The sequence below is a fragment of the Apostichopus japonicus genome, chromosome 14 (assembly GCF_037975245.1).
Source record: "Apostichopus japonicus isolate 1M-3 chromosome 14, ASM3797524v1, whole genome shotgun sequence".
In the NCBI taxonomy this organism is placed as follows: domain Eukaryota; kingdom Metazoa; phylum Echinodermata; class Holothuroidea; order Aspidochirotida; family Stichopodidae; genus Apostichopus; species Apostichopus japonicus.
In genome coordinates, this window is record NC_092574.1 from 25,030,729 (window position 1) to 25,052,696 (window position 21,968).

A 21,968-nucleotide genomic window follows, 5' to 3' on the forward strand; every position below is an offset into this window, starting at 1 on the left:
AACATTCACAGTGTCATTACCTCACGACGTTCGTTTTATGTATCTGTCTAATATAACTGTCGCACAGACTACGAACGATCACAGTATCATTACCTCACGACACTAGTTTAATGCATCTGTCTAATATAACTGTCACACAGACTACGAACATTCACAGTGTCATTACCTCACGACGTTAGTTTTATGCATCTGTCTAATATAACTGTCGCACAGACTACGAACGATGACATTATCATTACCTCACGACACTAGTTTTATACATCTGTCTAATATAACTGTCGCACAGACTAAGAACGATCACAGTATCATTACCTCACGAAACTAGTTTTATACATCTGTCTAATATAACTGTCGCACAGACTACGAACGATCACAGTATCATTACCTCACGACACTAGTTTAATGCATCTGTCTAATATAACTGTCACACAGACTACGAACATTCACAGTGTCATTACCTCACGACGTTAGTTTTATGTATCTGTCTAATATAACTGTACCACAGACTACGAACATTCACAGTATCATTACCTCACGACACTAGTTTTATGTATCTGTCTAATATAACTGTCGCACAGTATACTTACGTAGCCTTTCTCTTCTGGATGGTAGTTTAGCCTTTCTCTGGCCCATTGAGAGGTTTGGAGAGGCAGTATCTTCATCATCACCACTAGACGGTTCCTCTTGGATCCTCTTACTCCGATTACCCGGAGAAGCAGGGGTTTGTTGGAAACTAGTACCCTTTCGGAGAGGCGACCTCCTCTTCACATGTCGAGATGGGAGGCGAGAGAAACTGTCCTCGGTATCGGAGGAGGAGGAAGTGGATGAACTACTCAATTCATCATCTGCTCCAGAAAGAAATAATTTACGTCTATTATTAATCTTACTTGTGTTTTATGGCAAATGAATCTATTTCCAATGATTTGCACCAGGTTGGTAATACTGGTATAACAGCACAAGTATGATTACAACAGCATGAGTATGGTTACAACAACACGAGTATGGTTACAACTGCATGAGTATGGCTACAACATCATGAGTATGAGCATGGTTACAACAGCACAAGTATGATTACTACAGCATGAGTATGATTACAACAGCATGAGTATGAGCATGGTTACAACAGCATTAGTATGATTACAACAGCATGAATATGGTTACAACAGCACGAGTATGGTTACAACAGCACAGGTATGGTTACAACAGCATGAGTATAATTACAAAAGCAAGAGCATGAGCACAAGGCTGTCAACATGAGTACAAGTATACAATATATACATTTACTTCATTCCAAAGTTCACCGAATACAAATACAGGTATAAATCTATGACGGAGAGTACAGCAATGAGAGACTTCTATATTTAGAATACCACACGTAACAGTTTCTGCCTCTCAAACATGACAAAATTATAATGCTAAACTGTTTTCATAACCTAGTATAAACTCAACATCCATTTTAGCATAACTACACTGGAAGGGAGTGAGAAGGGAACAGGGGGAGTGGGAGGGGGAGGGGGAGGGGGATGGGGAAGGGGGAAACACAAGCACTAATAACAAAGAAGAACAATTGATCTCCGTCAAGTTTCATTTTACATCACCTGTTTGAGATCCAGAGTCTGACCCAGAATAGCTTTCTTCATCTGGAGATCTGGCTTCTTTGCCTAAGAATAGCCTCTTGGCGAGACTCTTACGATACCAAGCCTTGGGGAATGCTAGCATCTCTGTCAGTCTTCTCATGTCATAGTGGAAGGATGCTGATCCCATATCACAGATGACTGTCAGGGATAAGAGGGATAAGAGAGAAGGAGTATGCTCACTGTGTTATTACGATATGTCCACAAACACTAATTACCAACTTGAGCTTTACATTAATCCTTACTATAAGTTTTTTTGATTGGTTGTCTCCAAACTTCAACGAAAGCAGCATAAACATTAAATTTTGATAATAGAAGTTACTCTTTTTGACTTTGGTATTCAAGAATCTTTTTTTCGACCACTCACCAGAAAACTGATTGATGATAGTTCTAGCTGGTGACATGGGGGCTCCTGCAGGTGACCCATGGAAGAAAGAAACTCCAGCTATGTTGGGGAATTCCCTGCTCCGTTGCCTGGATATGTTGACCTTGACCAGGTTGACCTCTAATGAAAGAGCATTTCTGCTCATTGAAGCTGCGGCCTGGGGCTTGTCAGGCCCTCCTGAGGCATCTAAGATATGGAGTGAAAATGGCAGTCAAATTAAAGTCAACCTTTACATGTAAATATTCCTGGAATACCACATGAAGAAGTAGGACCGAATAGAAGCCGTAAGTTTATTGCTTAAAGGGGAAGGGGTGGTGGGAGGGAAGCAAATTTAAGTAATTGTATCAACTTTTCTGCTAACTCATGATTATTTATACTTGGTTTATAAAACATTAGATCTATGTTGCTTTAGTTGATGATCTTATCCAGCATGGAGGGATCGATTGGACAGCAATACAAAAACAGCAATACAAATCTGCTTAAAATAGTTTATCTGAAGACTCCCAGTTCACCTTGCTCATTTCTGTCTCACTAACATTGCCACAACAATTTCTTCCAAAATTTTCAATGGTTCCAATGTTGTTCTAGCCATCAATGTCTCTCCTCTTTCCATTATTGTAAAACTGAATATGATAATCATGATTATGATTGCACTCTGCCTGAGGGTGGTTGCTGCTGTCGTTTTTCCCATTATTACATAAATTTGAATATGATAATCATGATGATGATTGCACTCTGCCTGAGGGTGGTTGCTGCTGTCTTTTTTCCTATTATTATATAATTGAATATGATAATCATGATGATGTTTGCACTGTCCCTGAGGGTGGTTGCTGCTGTCGCTTTTCCAATTATTACATAAAACTGAATATGATAATCATGATGATGATTACACTATACCTGAGGGTGGTTGCTGCTGTGGCTTTTCCCATTATTACATAAATTTGAATATGATAATCATGATGATGATTGCACTCTGCCTGAGGGTGGTTGCTGCTGTCTTTTTTCCTATTATTATATAATTGAATATGATAATCATGATGATGTTTGCACTGTCCCTGAGGGTGGTTGCTGCTGTCGCTTTTCCAATTATTACATAAAACTGAATATGATAATCATGATGATGATTACACTATACCTGAGGGTGGTTGCTGCTGTGGCTTTTCCCATTATTACATAATTGAATATGTTTATCATGATGATGTTTGCATTCTCCCTGAGGGTGGTTGCTGCTGTCGCTTTTCCCATTATTACATAAAACTGAATACGATAATCATGATGATGATTGCACTCTACCTGAGGGTGGTTGATACTGTCGCTTTTCCACTAATATAACTGTAAATGAAAAGTATGATTATGATTGCACTCTACCTGAGGGTGGTTGCTACTGTCGCTTTTCCACTATTATATAACTGTAAATGATAATCATGATGATGATTGCACTCTACCTGAGCATGGTTGCTACCGTCTTTTTTCCTATTATTATATAACTGAATATGATAGTCATGATGATGATTGCACTCTACCTGAGGGTGGTTGCTGCTGTCGTTGTTGCTGTTCCGTCACCTTCTGACTAAGATCCTTGCGAAACTGTTCACCGTAGGGATGAAAGACGACCAGAGAAAAGTTGGAAAGTACTATGGAGCAGTGAAGGCCAGAGTTGGCCGACTTACGGGCATCCATCGAGTCATCCCCAGAGAACTGGCGTCTGCGGTTTGGACTGGTAAATCTTTCATCTGATGTCGGATATGAGAAAGACACATGCAATGAGATGACCTTTCTCATACAAACACACATAGGCCAGAAAAATGGAGTTCATGGACTAGCTTTAGAAGAGATATTTAAATATCACACTGACAGATTATAGTACAATTAAAGAGACTTTACAAAACTAACTTTTAACGTTTAAGACAAAAGGTATAAGTTGGGTCCATCGCTATATATAAAGGACATTTGTAGTTAGTGTAAATGTTATTCTTGAACTTGCAGTGTGTTTCCCCAAGGATATATATGAAACTTCCATCCAAAAAATTATACTCATCTTTCTCTTTTAATTTTTACATATCTCCATCAACTTTATATAAAGTCAAGAGGTACGAAAAGTCAACGACTTGCACAGCTCAACGAAAGACAAATTAGCTATGAGTCCCTCAAGGTCTCATCTTTTTAATCTTCATATATTGTGGACCCTAGTAATAACTTAGCATGCACAGATCTGCTTCCAGCTGTACTGATTCAAGCACCTAAGCCATCATTTATGAACACTGCTTGCAACAAACATAACCTTCAAAAATCGGTGCAGCCAACCACTGATCAGCTGTCAGTAAAGGGTTTCTTTAAACACAGAGTTAATTTGAATATGTTGCAGATCCTTTAAAAATCAGAGCTTTCCGTCCAGGTTGTACTTCTTTACCACTTCCAAGTTTTGAGAGAAAAACCTCTTTAAAGATCTGAGGGTCATCAATAAAGTGGCTGACCTACTTAGTCTAACACAGACCATTTTGGTTAGTTCCTCAGAAGCAATAGAAAATGTGATAATTTAAAACACTGGATTGACATTAAGGTCCGTACTGCAGAGACAATGTCATCGTTAGTTCAGCTTTAAAGGAGCATTAATAATAATAAATATAAACAGTTCTAATATAGCACAACTTACAATAAGTCTCGCCGCGCTGTATAAAAGAAAGTGAAAGATATGTACACAATATACAATAAGAGTAAACATAACGATTATAACAATGAAAACAGGTGTGTCTTCAAAACAGTTTTGAACATCTCCACAGACACAACATTCTTTATGTTGAGTGGGAGTTTATTCCAAAGGAGGGTTGAGGAGTACTGGAAAGATCGCTCGCCATAAGATTTAGTGGACGCAGGGTGCATAGAGAGCAATGATTGGGTGCTAGAGCGCAGACGGCGAGTTGGGGTATAACTTTGAACAAGTTCACCCAAGTAGTGTGGCGTAATACCATGAATACATTTAAAGGTTAACAGGAGTACCTTGTAATCAATACGCAGTTTTCAAGGGATTCAAAATATTTTATATCTGAATATCCTGAAAACTGAAATAGCAAATAGAAACATTATTAGTTTTTAAATATTTCTATTTTTTCTGGGCTAGAGCTAAGATTCTTCCTAAAGTCCTCCTCAACACTAAGTCTGAACAATTCATCATTGGTATATATCGCGCGAAATGATTCCGGAGATTACAAACCTCCGACATCGTTCGAACCGTCGTCCACAAATTCTGTGGACGAGAATGATAGTTCGGTGCAGGGCAGCTGAAGGAGACATTCGACGCGAGAGGCAGGCAGACAAGTGAGATGAATGACGGAAGGCTGGACCAGGAAATAGACGATGACATCCACCGGGAAGGTGGTATAATCGACTGCAGACGAGGACACCAGAGAGTTTGTGGAGGCATCAATGTCAGTCTCATCCTCCTTAGGATGAGATGGTTGACTCTCTGTTGGAAGGAATTTAAAATGATCTCATATTATTAACATCAACAACTGGTTTCGTGTTTTTTACAGTTATTTTATTCAAAACCTTTGAAAAGAAATAAGCTTTTTGGAAAGCAATTATTACAACTATTACAATGAGATTCAAGACATACCTTTAGATTCACTTCTCCTTAGATTTCATGGGGCTATGTTATACTGTCATTCATAACATCCTATGACCATAGGGTCTTGCAGAATCAGTCATGAAAGCCAAACTACATGTGCTCAAGGGAAACACCAGAAAGATGCAAGCAGTGCATGCGGATCACCACAGACAAATCTGTGATTTTATGGTTGCAGTTACCGTAGTGATACTTTACTGAAAGCTCATGTCATTCACCCAGCAGCCGGAAGTATACCGAGGGCAGTATTCATCACTTTTAACAACCTTGGGGTCTTACAGCATCCAATATTCATGAACGCCATACATTAAATGCTCTCAAGGGAAACAAACCGATAAGATGTAAGAAAAAGATCCCCATCAACCACAGACAAATCTGTCACTATGGTCACAGTTACCATGGCAATACTTACATACTAAATAATTTACAGTAGACTGTATTATGGTGACAGCGATACCTGTAGGCTGCAATGAATGTACGGAAGGGTATTGGATGATAAAATAGATTAGCAGATTTCTTAACCCATTTGTAGACGACAAGGTAAGTTAAATTTCCATGGATCAGATCCATGGTCAGAACTGGATTTAGCAAATCATGGATAAGCCTTTCTCTATTAGCTTTGAAATTGAAACAGGCTTTGGAAGATGAATTTTAATAATTATGTAAACCAACCTGTTGGTGAGGTAGCATCTGCAGTATCCACAGCAGGAGGTATTACTTTCAGAGCCTGCTCCAAAAAGTCTAAGATACTGGTAGTAACAACAATTTCCTGTGCAAAAATGGAAGTAAACAAATAAATGAATGAATTATTTACAACAAAAACACTGATAAAGGAAGAGAATAACAAAAGTGACTGAAATTACACGTTTATTATCATCAGCAAATCCCCCTCCCCCCCCCCATTTGCTAGAAGTCAAACAATGGTCTCTTATTTTCAACTTCATCATGAAGCTTTTCCCTCTCCGAGACATTTCATGGTCTAAATCTGACTCGTCTCGATTTGTCTGTCTGTGAATAATGTCGAAGGTCAGAATTATGTAATAAGCTACTTCAAAAACTTTTAGGTAAGTTTAAGCAGACAAGAACATAGCGGGAATATTGATGATCTCCAAATTCCGTGCAGAGTAGAACATCATCAAAATCATCAGAATTGCGTGACACAATTTAATGCAAATCAGATTCAAAGATTAACCTATTATTAAGTAGCTGTCTATCTCATCATTCAATGAAGAATACTGGTTTTCCGTTTAACAAACTTTCACTTTTAACTGACATAATTTGTAATAATTAATCATTAATTAATCATTTTTGCTTACATCTTCTGGTGATTTCATCTGCGCCCAGACATACATCAACCCTCTCTTCTGTTGTCCTGGATCTTGTCGAGGGTGGAGAGGGGAGGATGGAGGTGAGGTCGTTCTCGCTGACTGTGCAACGGCTGTTCTCTCCCCGGCCTGTTGGGAGCTGTAGTGTGCCTGATAGAAATATTCATTCGGGTAAATTATCAACTTACTACCATACTGTGAAGGGATCATGCTCGGAAGCAAACTGTTTTATTAACCTTGGAGTATCTGGTTGTATATTCACACCTTAATTTAATAACTCTCAGTGGCAGGTAGGACTTTGGAGCAGTTGTTATCGGTATTCTTTTTTTATTGAAGTTTTACATGTTTGGATGAATGTATTCTAAAAATTATAATACCTTATTTCCCCTGGGCCATCTGACTGATCCCAGGAACCAGTCCCCCCTCCCCTATCCCTCTGATTAGGCCTGCTGATTCCCATCAGACTCATTCAAGTCACTACTCCAATGCTCCTTGTTAACTCTGTGAATTATTTTCTCTTGTCCACTTGAACTTATCACCACTTGATTAATAAATATATATATATATTTATATATTACGATGTTTCCGCAAGACTGCCTCAATGACTATTTTGAAAGAAAGCATGTCACAATTGCCTAAATTACACAATGGTACCTTTACATCCACTGACGGAATGGCAAAGAAAGTAATGCCTTGACGAGATTTGGGTTGGGTGGTAAATGCTGCGTCGGACCACATGGGTGTCTTTGACGTCCAAGTAGGCAGGGATCCAGATTTCTTATCCCCCGGTGGTCTGGCGAACAACATTTCTGGATTCTCGTCTGCCTTCTGATAACAGATAAAAGACAACTTTCCAGAGTCAATGTTTACGATGACGTCCAAGTCTAACTGAATGTCCGGTGCGACAGGTCCTGCCTCTGCCTCCGTTCCGGCATCCTCTTCTTCGTCGCCTGACAAACCAGACTGCCCATCATCTCTTAAACTTCTAGACAGCATCCTAGTAGGGGGTAAATCATTTCACAACAGTGGGAGGGTAAAGGAAAAGAGAAGGAAAGGGGAGGTCGCATGTCTCATAATGAATAAATAACTGAAAGGTTATGTTACAAAACTAAAACAGAGCATAACTTTACTAATGGATATTCAACAGTATGTCATACCAAAGTTTACATCTGCTTCAAGTCCGTTAGAATCATGGACTGACTAATTGATTGGTTTATTTATTTATTCATTCATGGATTGATTGGCTAATCTTCTGATAAACTCCAGCTACTGATACTAGCTAAAAGAGCATCATCAGTCTGAGCTGTTGTCTTTGGCTTTTTCTTGGAGGAGGAGGAGGAGAGGAGGAGGAGGGGGGAGGAGGAGGGGGAGGAGGAGGAGGAGGAGGAGGAGGAGGAGGAGGAGGAGGAGGAGGAGGAGGAGGAGGAGGAGGAGGAGGAGGAGGAGGAGGAGGAGGAGGAGGAGGAGGAGGAGGAGGGATGGGGGACACCAGCATTTGATGTATCATTGTCATATTTTACAACAATTAAAGCCTTTGTCTTGAACTAATGAATATTCATCATAACAATTAATTCCCTCACCTGCCATCAGTGGCATCCCCTTCTGATTCCATGTCGCTTCCACTGGCGCTGTCCGACTCCTCGAACGTCTGCGAGGTCTGCAGCATGAACCGGCGTCTTCTGACCATCAGTTCCTCTTGGAAGCGTGATGGCTCACCAATGGTCATGTTCAAATCTTTGGTCATGTTTCTGGTGTCCATGGCTACGCTGGACCGCTGCACCTTGCGTTCCGTCCACCAGGGTGGTCCGACCCTGTCCTTTGGTGTATAAGGGGTGGAGGGGCTGAAAGGGGCGGCATTCAAGACCTCCCGGAGATCTGGTGATTCAGTGGTTGATACAGCCCTCGGTCTTATAGTGGAGGAACTCTGTCTCAGCTGATAGAGTGTTTGTCTTCTTTCCGCTAGTTTCTTTCTGTGAGTCAAGAATCAAACACTAAAATAAACTACAAGATATCATATAGAAACTGTCATCTTGTCTTGTACAATTCAACCCTCCCACCCCTATATATATATATAAAAAGTCAAGCAACATGCTGTTTTAGATTGGCTTCTTACCCTGGAGTTTCATCTGTTGGAGTTAGTTTTTCTCCAGGTTCTCTCTTCTTCTTAAGAGCATCATCCCTTCGGGCCATCTGTTTACAAAAGAAAAAACATCTTAGAACAAACTCATAAACAATAACTTATTATATCAAGTAAAATAATGCATTCAGACAAGCTTGGAACCTAAGTTCAATAGATCAATTCCTTTAGCGACTATGGAAGGGGTGGTACACACCATACTGACCTAAGCCATATTAATCCTATCTCCTTTATAACTCTGAATTATCTGATACTTCTAATCAGTAACACACACTACCCATCACAAATTCATGCTGTTGTACTCATTCTCATGCTGTTGTACTCATAGTCATGCTGTTGTAATTGTACTCATGCTGTTGTGTGCATACTTATACTGTTGTGCTCCTTCTCATGTTGTTGTGCTCATACTCATGCTGTTGTACCCATACTCATGCTGTTGTACCCCTACTCATACTGTTGTACTCATACGGTTGTACTCATACTCATGCTGTTGTACTCATGCTGTTGTACTCATGCTGTTGTACTCATACTCATGCTGTTGTACTTGTACTCATGCTATTGTACTTGTACTCATGCTGTTGTGTGCATACTTATACTGTTGTGTTCATACTCATACTGTTGTGCTCATACTCATTCTATTGTACTTGCACAAGTCTGACTGATAGGCAGCCTGCAATCATGTTATAACAAAATGGGTTCTTTTTCCTCTCAAATTGTTACCCTTTGCCAAAGACAAAAACATAGAATATTGATGTCTCAGTTTGTTTACTATGAGAAAAACTTTGACCTAGGTAGAAGAAGAAGGCACTTTAATGTGTTTTCAAGAGATGCTTCACCATGATGACTAGTTCAGGGTCAAGACCAATGTCAGGCTTAATACTTTCAACATAAAACTTGAAATTATATTGATTTACACAATGTATTTAGTCAAAATTAATTCCTAAACATGAAGACAAATAAACCATTGTGAAACATTTTGGAATAAAAAAAAAAATCAACAATTGACTTTCTTTACAACTAACCCTCTTTTCCCGTCTAGACTGCCCATTCTAACCTTCCACCCCCTCTCCTCCCTCTCCCCTCTCCCTCCCTCCATCCCTCCCTTCATCCCTCACTGTACACACATTGTCTGTTCTTACAACATACTTAATAGCAGTGTAGCATCCACATAGTACAAGCTAGACGTTCCCGAGATAATAAACTTGGGTTCACATACATTTCTGTTGTTTCATTTCGATGACATAGATTTGTGTAAAACAATAACCAACACTTCCACAACACTCTCCCACTAAATATGCAAGTTTACAACATTTCTACATATAGTTAGATACAACTATAAATGCAGATGATACATACAGATTTCCCCATCTCCAATAGTTTCCTCCTCATCGCCCTCTTTGCATCCCGCTGTGCTTCGGCTTCGAGTTTAGCTAGTCTTTCCGTTTCTTCTTGTATTGTACCAGATTTAGCCCCTAACGTTCTGAGAGAGGAAATAATAATGTAGGTATTATTACCTATTATTATTATATCGAAAGACCCTTCCAAGTTTCTGAATTGTTTTGTAAAACACTAATTGTTTTGTTAAACACTCTTATCTCTACAAGCATTATGATTCTTTTAAAAAACAAATTATGGATTGAATCTAATTTTCCAATTCATCTTGTCAGCATTTCATACATATATATATATATATCTATATATATATATATATATATATATTTATAGTAATTAAGGAGAAAAAAGAAAAAACACAAATAAGTTTCAGATGTAGATCGTTATCTTTCATTAGCTTGTCAAGATATTGCTCAATATAACTGACATAATTATCAAATATCATCAGCTAAACCAACAGAGCTATCCAACCAACCCAAGATGGAGACTAAAGCTCTGACAACAATTATTTTTTCTCAAGTGGTGCCAAGAAAATCCTAGAGAAAATTTGCATACAATTTAAACATGTATCCCATATTGTTTGATATGAACAAAATTATTCATAGGGAGTATGACCCATGTGGTCTGTCCCAACGATGTTCCTGCTGAGGTGTGGCAACGTAGGAAATTGTTTTGCACATCCAACTGTTCTATCTTGTAGGTATATGTATGTCACAAGAAGGGTTTGCTGAACCGTTTGGCTTTTACAGATGCTGACTTTTATATGGACCCCAGGTTGGGGATCATGGCCGTATGGCACTTATGTGCATGGGAGGTCAGTCAGGAATCATAGAGACTTCCATATTATTTAACCAAATATCACAACCCACAATGATTGAAAAGGCAAAAAGTTTGGAACTGAGAAGGGTTTCAAATCAGTAACATTGGGACACTCCTATGTTGAAACAACTGAGTCATCAGTTACCAGGAGTTATGGCCTATGGCTATAGCTACTACTTAGCTAAGGGTGTGGGTAAGTAGTTAACGCAACCATGCATACCATTTAACTGAAAGAGCACACCCACTGTTAATAGGGGCCCTAAAGGGGATTCAAAATTTGAAATCAATGACCTCCGGTTTAAATACAGTTTGTATGCCCAACCCCGGCTCCTCAGATCAGAGGTGGAGAGGAGGGTGGGGAGGGGGAGGGGGTTAAGTCAAGAAAGTGCTGGTGTATATTAAGTTCAATACCAGCTTTCATTTTCTACCATAAGGGAAGAGATTTGTTTTTCTTGATCCTATAACTCTAGCATTTCATAATGAATATTGGTGGAGAGGACTTACTTTAAGTCACTGACAACCTTAGCTTGTTCGTTTAATTCATTAATTATCTCAAAGTTTGTCTTCTTCCCATCTTCTTCTTTTAGTTTCAGGGTGCTTGGTCTTCTGTGCTTTCCCTCCTAATTTAAATGACAAAAGAAAACATAAAACATTCACAATAAAGGAGATGGAATAATTTGAAAATACTGTTAAATGTTGAAGTAATGAGTATTTAACATTTTGCATTTACTATTGGCATGACTTCTTCCACGAGTGTGTTTCTACAAATCCTGTCTCCCGTGCACCAACGCTAAATCAAATTTAAACTACAAAACATTTTGACGATAGAAAAAGTGTTTAAGAAAAGAAGACAACCCCAGACAATGATACGAGCATATCAAGAATATTAATATTCAGATGGAAATGTTTTCTTATCATCTGTAGGTTGGTTTGTAAACCAACTCTCCACATTTCTACAGATGTTTTACAAATTAAGAAAGATTTAATTCAACCAGGAAACCACAAAGGTATGAATTTCATGTCATTCTCATATACAACGTCACATCTGGTATGCACATCTGAACCATAAATAGTGAATGTTTTGCAGAGCGAGTGCTTAAAAACATTTTTATATTAATTTCCCACATATTATTAATTTTGGGCTGCTATGCATTATAAGTGGCAGCTATAAAAATTAATATTTGCAAAATGTCTGGTTGTCACCTGATCAGACAAAGCATCGTTTGAGCTTGCGTCTTGCGTCTCTGTCACAGAGGTCAGGTCGGCCACATCCTCTGACCCAGCGATGGAGGTCATGGTATTGATGAGGCCGGAGAGATAATGACCGATAGATGGATCAACCTTCACGTCCAAACCTTTCATGTGCCAACGGAAACCAACCTTCCACTGACCCTGAGATCCATCCGTTGCTAACAAAAATAGAACAGATGTTTAACAGTGCAAACCTAAGTACATCATTGACGGGTGCACAGGTTTAATATGATTTACAAGTGGAAAGACTTAACCGTTTTCGACTGTGCTTACATTTCTCATCCAAATTAAATTCATTCAAAGTATTACTTCAGTGCTCTGTGAAACATTTTTTTATGTCAGTAACTAAGTATTTCTTCTCATCAATAGAAGTGAAATAAGCCAGTGTAAGAACAGTTAACAGTCTCTGTAAAACATTCTTTTATGTCAGTAACTAAGTATGTCTTCTCACCAATAAAAGTAACATAAGCCAGTGTAACAACAGTTAAACAGTCGATAAAAATAATTGCATTAGGGTTGAGTCTTACATTCAGTTTCTCAGAGAGTGTGGAATGTCTAATGTGAATGTTTGAAAATAAACCATCGATAAACCGATTCAAGAGTGTTTATGTACCTGTCAGTGACCGGTTAACAGCCTCTGGTGCCCTCAGGCTCAATATGCTTACCCACCCCCCCACCCCTTGTTAAAGTTTGCAGGCACAGCCAGTCAATGGACCGCAGATTAACCCCCCCCCACCCTTTGTTAAAGTTTGCAGGCACAGCCAGTCCATAAACCACAGACTCACACCCCCAACCCCTTATTAAAGTTTGCAGGCACAGCCAGTCCATAGACCACAGACTCACCCCCTCCCCACCCCTTGTTAAAGTTTGCAGGCACAGCCAGTCCATAGACCACAGACTCACACCCCCCAACCCCTTATTAAAGTTTGCAGGCACAGCCAGTCAATAGACCACAAACTCACCAACAGAATCTACCTTAGAGCCGACTTCAAAGCTACCATGCGGGACACAACCTGAGATAAGAATGTGATAAATAAGAAGCATATTAACAAACACAAAAAATATGGTTTTTCATACACAAAAAAAAAGGTATTACAAAGCCATCGAAGGTAATAAGAATATTCTAAAATAAGAGAAACAAATATCAAATAATAAAGACAACATCTTCAAAAACTTAATGATGATAAATATAACATCAGAAACCTTCTACAAAAGAAACAACTGTAGATAAAAACAAATTTGTCTTTACTGTTTTCTGGGAATCACGGAAACTTATGAATTAAACCTACATGCATTGTAGAGGTCACCGTTGAAATCAGGCAGCCAGTCGTCCATGGCAACTTGGAAATTTTCTGTGAATCTCAGACAGAAGGCGTTGAAGAAACCTTTGGTGACGAGGGATGACCTGAAGTGAGCGCTGACCAAAGAGGACTCAAGGGAGATGATCAGAGCAGCGGGATTCTCCAAATCTGACTTACTACCAGACGAAGAGAATGACTGAAGAAAATAAAATAAAGTTGCTTTAATCAAGTTGGCTGTAAGAGGGAATCTCATCTATTTAACAGAGCATCGGTTCTAACCAAAGAAATGTGGGCTCAAGAAATATACAATTCTCCTTTTACTCATAAGAAGAGTGTTGAAAAAGCAAATAAGGTCGGAATGTGATTCCATATTGGGCAAGAGAGTGTCAGCCTGTCTGATCTGGTTAATAGATATTCCACAGGCAGAAAATGTAATACATTACGGCAAAAATGAATATACTCCAGGCTGTTAGTTGAATACTCCATCTCAATGATCATGTTCCTAACTCAGAGCCTGTTGACTGTGACATAACATTAATGTGAACTGTGTCACATTCATGGGAGAAATGAACACCAAACATAGAAAAAAAGGGAAAGTTAAGCCCGCCTTGATGACATTATTACCTGATGCATTTGGACAAACGGTACACATATAGCCACTTCCCTGACCGATAGCTGGAAGAGGAACGTAGTGTGGGTGGGAACGGTACGTCGTCTCTTCAATGGCAGGGTTGCCTGACTTGATGAGGTAGAGGGTGCGGCTCCTAGCAAGATCCCCTCATCGTTCCCATCCTTCCATTGCTGGATGAACTGCTCATACGCTCCTTTGTAACTCATCCACACCATCAGACCTGTCAATAATAATATTTTAGTGTTTAGAAACTAAAAACTGGCTTCTTGTTAACTTTACATCTTTCAGTCCCATTCCTGCCACTGGAAGCCACCATTTCTCACATATGAGAGTCCACTCCTGTTTTCAAACTATTTTATTCTCACCAGTTAATGGAGATTGTGGTGCTGCCTTCCAAAGTCACTGCAGCACAGCTATATGCGGCAGTTTGGCAGGGAAACATTTTTAAAATCACACACAAAGAAAAACATTACCAAGTTCCCGGAGCAAAATATATTCATAAGTGCGAAACTCGCTCTCCCATTTCTTACAATAACCTTTACACATATTTTCGTTTTGATGATCAGGTTTACGGAGACACTATTTATTTGTCCCAATTTAGTTATACCTTTATTATCTGCTACGTGGGAATGTTTATTATATATTTCGAAAATCGTATTAATCTAATATACTTTGTTAATCGACCACTTTAATTTTCACAATTATGGTCGCTATTCAAGAAATAAAGGTCTTTTCTTTACAAAAATGGAAAACAAATTTGTACATTGAATTCAAAGTTTGAATAAAAGATGGCCAAAAAAAAAAAATGGAAAAAAAATTGTACATTGAATTCAAAGTTTGAATAAAAGATGGCAAAAAAACAAAAAAAGTTCCCGGAGCAAGGAAGCCAGAAATAACCAAGGTCACCAAGGGAATCAAACATTATCACTCCACAGCAGCAATTTTGAACATATTTAGAGACCTTGGGGTTGAGCCTGGAAGCTAAATACCTGTGTCTGTTGGGGTGGACTGTCTGCCTGTTACACCAAACTTAATACACCAGATGTGTACTTAGTGAAGAATTGCCAAGTGATGTTGGGTTAAATGCTTAAATGTGAAGAACCTTTTCCTAGACAGCTTTAATTTCTTTGTGAAATGTCCAAACCTTGCTGCAAAATGACATATAAAACTCACAAGAATAATTGTGTTATGATTCTTGATTATCTTATTTAAGGTGTACATAACATTTTATCCAAACCAATTGCAGAAGTTGAAAGTCTGTCTTAAACTTGAAGGACGGTGCAGGTAATATAGGGACACTTAATTCTAAGTTTCAATTGTAAATGTGCTGTAAAATCAATGTTTAAAAAACTTTTTGAGATCGATATTTACTGATGTCACTCATTCCATGAGAACAAAATCTCTGAAACAGTTATATTTCTTTATTCTAATACCAGTAATTAATCAGATAAAAGGTCAACCAAGTACAGGGACTTTTACCTTTATCAACGGCATGAGGTTGTATAAAGAGGACAGGTTTAATTAATGAAACCAAGAATGTCTGTTTCCCAGTGCTTCTGTCTCCATTGTTTGCCTTCATCTTCTGCTCATCGCTCTGCTGTCCCTGAAGATGAAGAGATCAAACATAAGACGATATTTAAATGGGTAAATAGTATTGAACAAAAAAAGGAAAGATATTGAAACACAACATCCAGTCAAAGAAATGTTGAGTTTTTAACGAGTATCAAACTCTCATGAATTGAAACGTTGGTTAGTAAGGTATACAAGGAATGATTGAGCAATGAAAAAAAAAGAGAAAAAAGAAAGAAAGAAAATGTTTGACTTACCTTTGGAGAATTGGTTAATCCAATTTTAGTTTTAAAGTATGCAACTTCATCAAATTCAGGTTCTGCTTCCAAAAATACAGGATTCCTGACCAAGGTTCCTAAGGAGAGACCTAACTCTATCAAGGCCTTGGCGTGAATGAGAATGTCAACACCAACATCTGAAAAATATGTTAAAAAAATGGTAGAGGTCAGAGGTAACAGCTACAGTTACATAACTTTTCATAATGTACTTGGTACTACTATAGGTCATGCATAGATATACTAGCTGCTTTTATAAACCATTCAATGAAATTCAGTGACTGAGATAGTAATGATACACTGGCAAAGCTGCAATTCAATCTTAACTTCAACACAGGGTTGCACTAAAAGAGAGAGGCTGTTAAGTGACACACAGCCATGCAGCCCCACGCAGTCACAACTGAATGTAAGCTAGTTTCTGAATGTCGTCAAGACCAATTTCTTTACAACTTCCCCATCTCCCAACCTCTTGCATATTGAAAGATGAGTGCTCACAATGACTGTTTTCAGTTAATGACCAGTGACAGGAGACATTATGTACCCGTGATTGTTCACATTGAATGGTTTTGGTTGTGAACTGCCCCCCCCCCCATGCCAAGTCGAAATGACCTTAAACATCTCAAAATGGTCATCAGTCGTAGTCTTAAGGATATGCACACTCTTAATCAATCTGTGATGCTTGAGTCTGCATTAGAATTGAGTCGGGACTCATTCAGTTATGAAATCAGCTTTAAATCTTCATAAAACTCAGTTTTGTTCTGTTTTAGATCATCAGAAGTTTCGACCCACAGAGATGGCAGAAAGTATAAAGAAGTGTTCATGCAGCTTCACGCTTGAACACATACTTGACTAACATCCAACATGCACATAACCTCACTCACAACGTTAAATCTGCAACGTCTATGATTTGATGTTTTCTGTAGTGTGCTTATATTACAATTGACAGATTATAAAGTCAAAATAAAATAAAACTATTAGCAAACTGCTTATCCACTAGAGAGCCTGTGTAAGAGAATGTGTAAAAGTAAGTTGGCCTGACGTATTCGATCCTTGCAGGATCTTCTTCAAAGGCTAAATGACAAGTAACAGTAACAGAAGGGACAAAAACATGCACAGAATACAGACAGGTTAATGAGCATGGTGAACACAAAGAGATAGATGTAAGGGGATTAGCAGACAAGGGATGGAGAGAAGAAAGAAAGAAACCAACCGGGGAAGAGGAGAGGCAGGACATAAACAGTATAAAGTCATTAGTCTATGTTGTCTGCAATATGCTGGGAAGTCCAATAATGGTCACCCTTATGCACTTCCAAATATCTGGGAATAATTTGGAGGTTCACGGTTTTCAGACCAGTATTTGAGAAAACCTTGAAAATGTAATGTTACTTCCATGATTCCATTTCACTTTGATATACAGGTCCTGGTATACAAGCAGTTTCATAACATTACTAGATAAACAAACGATATCTTGTAATTATCTTTTGTCTAATTAGTGGAGAGATTTTACCATCAATGGATCCATCTGTCATGTCTTCATCGTGTACTTTGTCTTCTTTCATGTTGGAGAGTTCCAGCTCAACTACGCCCATCTCTAACCTCACTGCACTAGACGATGGACTGCATGCAGTCAACTGTAAACCCTGGTATTGGATAACAACAAAAACAACAACAAGAAACAGATCAAAGGTCATACCTTCATTCTTTCAAATGATGAGCAAAACTTTATTTTGTCTTATGACAATTCCCAAACAAAAAAATTGGAAAATGAACAACAGACTGGGAAATTATCAACATAATAGAAAAAGAATGTTTTGGCTAGAACGAGAATCAAACGACTTTAGAATGTTCTTGTGGTCACCACATGGTTCCACCAACCCCCCCCCCACCAAACAAATATTCAGCGAAAAAATTATCTGTCATGCAAAGAGGTCCCAAACATGCAGAGCACACAAGATTGTTGTGCTAATATTGTTTAAGTTTTTTACGGTGAATTCATAATGTTTGCCAAGGACATATCTACAATACAGCTAATCAATACATGTAAAATCTGGTCACACACAGCCAAACGGGGAGCAACACTCACCTTAAAATGAACCAGAAGTGTGTACAAACAGAGCGGTTTCTTGGGCTGGTCTGTTGTCTTACTCTTTGATGAAATATCCTCTAAGCTGGGCCAACTGTGATTCTGTAGCTCCTTCTTCAAGACAGTAAGTTCCTGAATGGGGGGAGACAAAATTCTCAAGTTGACGAGAAATAAAGTTCAAGTGATATTTTTCTTGGAGTTAAAGTCAACTGCACCTGCTTTTAGCTCAAGTTATCAATTAATTAACAAGATTTTCCTCAGTAATAAACCCCAACCATCATCATATGTCTCTGTAAAAATAGAGAAAAACTTCCTCAAACAGCAAAGGAAAGTTCTGTTCCATTCAGAAGATATCAGAGTTTTAAAGTTTTTTTCACCCATGCTAGGATCGAAGCCTCAAACCCTCAATATTTAAATACAATCAACAACCTGATACGGTATTACTCTGATAATGTAAACAAGGCAATACAAATACATTTTATGAATTCAAATTGCTCTGTAACAAACCTGTGCCAAGATTTTCTGAAGGATGAGAATGTAATTGAGTAAAGTTGACCTGAGATTATGATTGAAAAAATCCACTTCAAGCGTTGCCTTAAACAGCATGAGATTCTTGGCGCTGGTTCTACTACCGGTCGGTACGTCGGGGGAACCGTTGGATGGATTTTGGAGGTCTCCTGTGAAACTGATTTCAGGGAAGACAACTTCTGCAGAAGATTCTGTCTCACCATTCTAAGAAAAAGATAGACAACTTTAGTATTAAAACATAAACTTTATATGTGTGTACAAAACATATACTCTATACAAAATACATTATATACAAAACATTGATTCTATACAAAACACACAAAACATAGACTTTATATGTATATACAAAATCTCAACATTCAATGTGCATACAAAATATAGATTCTATACAAAAAACACAAACATAGACTTTATATGTATATACAAAACATCAACATTTAATGTGTATACATAATATAGATTCTATACAAAAAACACAAAACATAGACTCTATATCTATACACAAAATACAAACTTGATATGAGTATACAGAATCTACAATATTTTCTTTATGTGATTTGTGGATAAGGAAAATCAAATAATATACTATAGCCTAACCAGTTGCCTAACACAACAAGGACCACTGAGACACAGTGTCAAAAGTCAGACATATTACTGTGCTCTGCAGTTTCACAAAATAAGCATTGCTTGTCTACAGATATTATTTCTATTTCCTGATATTGAATGACAGTCTTGCAACATGGAAGTTAGCAGCTGTTGCAGCATCTCTCTTTGACTCAGTGTCTAACTTAGTAGTATTAGTTACCAGTTTTTATTGATGCTTACTGTAGTTATGAGTGAGAAACACAAATGGATAATGAAATAACTCTGTAATAATGATCACATGTTGAGTAATGAATATATTCATTTACTTGAAAGAGAAGAGGGGAGAGTGTAAACCATACCTTAGCATGAAACTTGAGAGTATGCTTAGGTATAGTAGCAAATATTTGTCCTTCATCCTTCCACTTGAAAGTACAGCAGGTATTCTCAATCTACAGTAGAAGGAACAGAAAACATTCATGTTGTTATGATGAAAGCACAGAGAAATCTAAACTGCCATAAAGGGCTGAAGTTTATTCTGTGCCCTTCTGTTTCCACAGCATCTGTTATCTCAAAAGGTGTGTTCTTTCCTTCGCTCAAAGTTTTGTTTGCAGTTTGAAACGTTCTAGCTTTATTTTAAAATACATGAACTATTTGATACATTTGTGATCATTGAGGTGTGCAGGGCCTTCAGGCCTTCATGAGCCAGTGTCCAACCTTGTCCTAAGACACTTAACTCTTGCTTCACTCGGTTCCGGCAGTTCCATTTGCATATGTGCAGATATGATTGTGAATGTGCGACATTTGATAAAAGGCTTCTCACAGTTGGAGAAGTTTATATTTGAATAACATGAGGCAACCTGCGGTCCATCTATTCATTAAGATACATGTTGCCGTCAACTAAAGGCATACATTACTACAGTTTATGAATCATAAAGGGCTGTCAGAGACAGAGAAATTAATATTATGTTCATGTTTTTAGTGTTTTCCATGGTACCTCTCCAATTTATATGAGGGAGAGTTTTATTAGAGTAAATAGTGTTCATAGCCATAACACAAGAGGTAGTATTTTTAATTTTCAACTTCCCAAAATTAAAACGCACAGTGCTGGGTCTTTTTATTACAATGCAATTAAAAACTGGAACAGGCTACCTGAAAACATAAAATCCATCCTGCTGAAATACAAATTTTAAAAAGATGCCAAAGCCTACCTTTTAAATCATATGAATGTCTAGCTTGTAAATATCTTTCTTTTTTACAGTGTTTGTATGCATGTTTTAGATGTTTTAATAGTTTATTTCTTATCTTTTGTATGTTTATGGTTATAAGGACCCCTTTGGAAATAAGCTTTTGGTTATCCTTGGCATGTTATTTTCTTTTTGATGCATTTAATATATTCCCATCTTGTATTTTAAATGTTTATCTTTATGTGCAATTTTTGTTTGTATGTAGATGAAGAATGATATTTTGCCGAAATCAAATCAAATCATTCAACAGAATTATACACTGACTATTCATTAGGATGCGTGACACCGTCAACTAAGGGCATACATTACAACAGTTTATGAATGATAAAGGGCTGTCAGAGACAGAGAAATTAATATTTAACAGAATTTACACTGACTATTCATTAGGATAAATGATACTGTCACTGAAAGACTATCCTGCAATGATCTTTAAAACCCTGAGAGTTCCATACAAAGGGTAAGGGATTGGAAGGAGGGAGGTGCAGTTCTTTTGAAATACTATATCCTGACATAGTCCGGCCTAAATTTTGAAAAGATGAAACATCAGTAAATTATTCTTACCAAAACTTTGCCTGGGTTAACCTCTCCATCCCACGCCCCCCCCAACTGCCCGTTCAAAAAGAGGTACCCCTTTACCACCCACCATTACATAACCCACTTGTACTCACCAAGTACTGTGTGAACAACTGTGGCAGCAGGGCAGCCTGAATGCTAATGGAGTTTATCTTCGCCACCGTGGATATAATCCAACTATTTCTGTTGTCGGGTAGAAAGTCGAATCCACTGTGATCGGACACCCCTGTATCAGCGGCATCCAACAGAAGAGGGGGGACTAAGTCATTGTGATGAGTTCTGAATTAGCGGAAATCAAACGACAGTGAAAATAGAATCAAATAAATGAAAAAAAGAACACTTTTAATAGGTCAAGTTTCTTGATTTGTCACCCTTTTCCTAGTTATTGATTTTTGTTTACTTTTGCGATTTTACTCTTGATGGAAGGCTCTGCATTATAACCCATTTCATGCAAATTTTATCAAAACCAACAAATATTTAGTATATATAAACTAAGATGAAATATTACAACTGATCATGTTAAGGCACGCTTCTAAATTTACTTTCTTATAACCACAGGAATACTCATTAACGAAGCATTCTTGAAATGTACCATTGAATTTTAAAAGTTCTTT

General features: G+C 38.0%; 1 protein-coding gene across 2 annotated transcripts in view; it reads right to left on the minus strand.

Annotated features, from left to right (window-relative positions):
• The window catches only part of LOC139979999 (bridge-like lipid transfer protein family member 1), a 92,110-nt gene that overhangs the window by 14,722 nt on the left and 55,420 nt on the right, over window positions 1-21,968 (minus strand). For both annotated transcript variants that reach the window (XM_071991324.1, XM_071991325.1), the window contains exons 30-52: window positions 21,450-21,633; window positions 19,897-19,986; window positions 18,932-19,156; window positions 18,425-18,556; window positions 17,849-17,981; window positions 16,324-16,481; window positions 15,977-16,100; window positions 14,491-14,717; window positions 13,855-14,062; window positions 13,528-13,578; window positions 12,518-12,723; window positions 11,819-11,934; window positions 10,460-10,583; window positions 9,080-9,156; window positions 8,547-8,936; window positions 7,621-7,963; window positions 6,958-7,116; window positions 6,314-6,410; window positions 5,231-5,482; window positions 3,543-3,752; window positions 2,002-2,205; window positions 1,599-1,775; window positions 588-845 (exon numbers count right to left, since the gene is read on the minus strand). In XM_071991324.1, coding sequence (XP_071847425.1) covers window positions 588-845; window positions 1,599-1,775; window positions 2,002-2,205; window positions 3,543-3,752; window positions 5,231-5,482; window positions 6,314-6,410; window positions 6,958-7,116; window positions 7,621-7,963; window positions 8,547-8,936; window positions 9,080-9,156; window positions 10,460-10,583; window positions 11,819-11,934; window positions 12,518-12,723; window positions 13,528-13,578; window positions 13,855-14,062; window positions 14,491-14,717; window positions 15,977-16,100; window positions 16,324-16,481; window positions 17,849-17,981; window positions 18,425-18,556; window positions 18,932-19,156; window positions 19,897-19,986; window positions 21,450-21,633 — 4,145 coding nt within the window. The remainder of the gene's footprint in view (window positions 1-587; window positions 846-1,598; window positions 1,776-2,001; window positions 2,206-3,542; window positions 3,753-5,230; window positions 5,483-6,313; window positions 6,411-6,957; window positions 7,117-7,620; window positions 7,964-8,546; window positions 8,937-9,079; window positions 9,157-10,459; window positions 10,584-11,818; window positions 11,935-12,517; window positions 12,724-13,527; window positions 13,579-13,854; window positions 14,063-14,490; window positions 14,718-15,976; window positions 16,101-16,323; window positions 16,482-17,848; window positions 17,982-18,424; window positions 18,557-18,931; window positions 19,157-19,896; window positions 19,987-21,449; window positions 21,634-21,968) is intronic.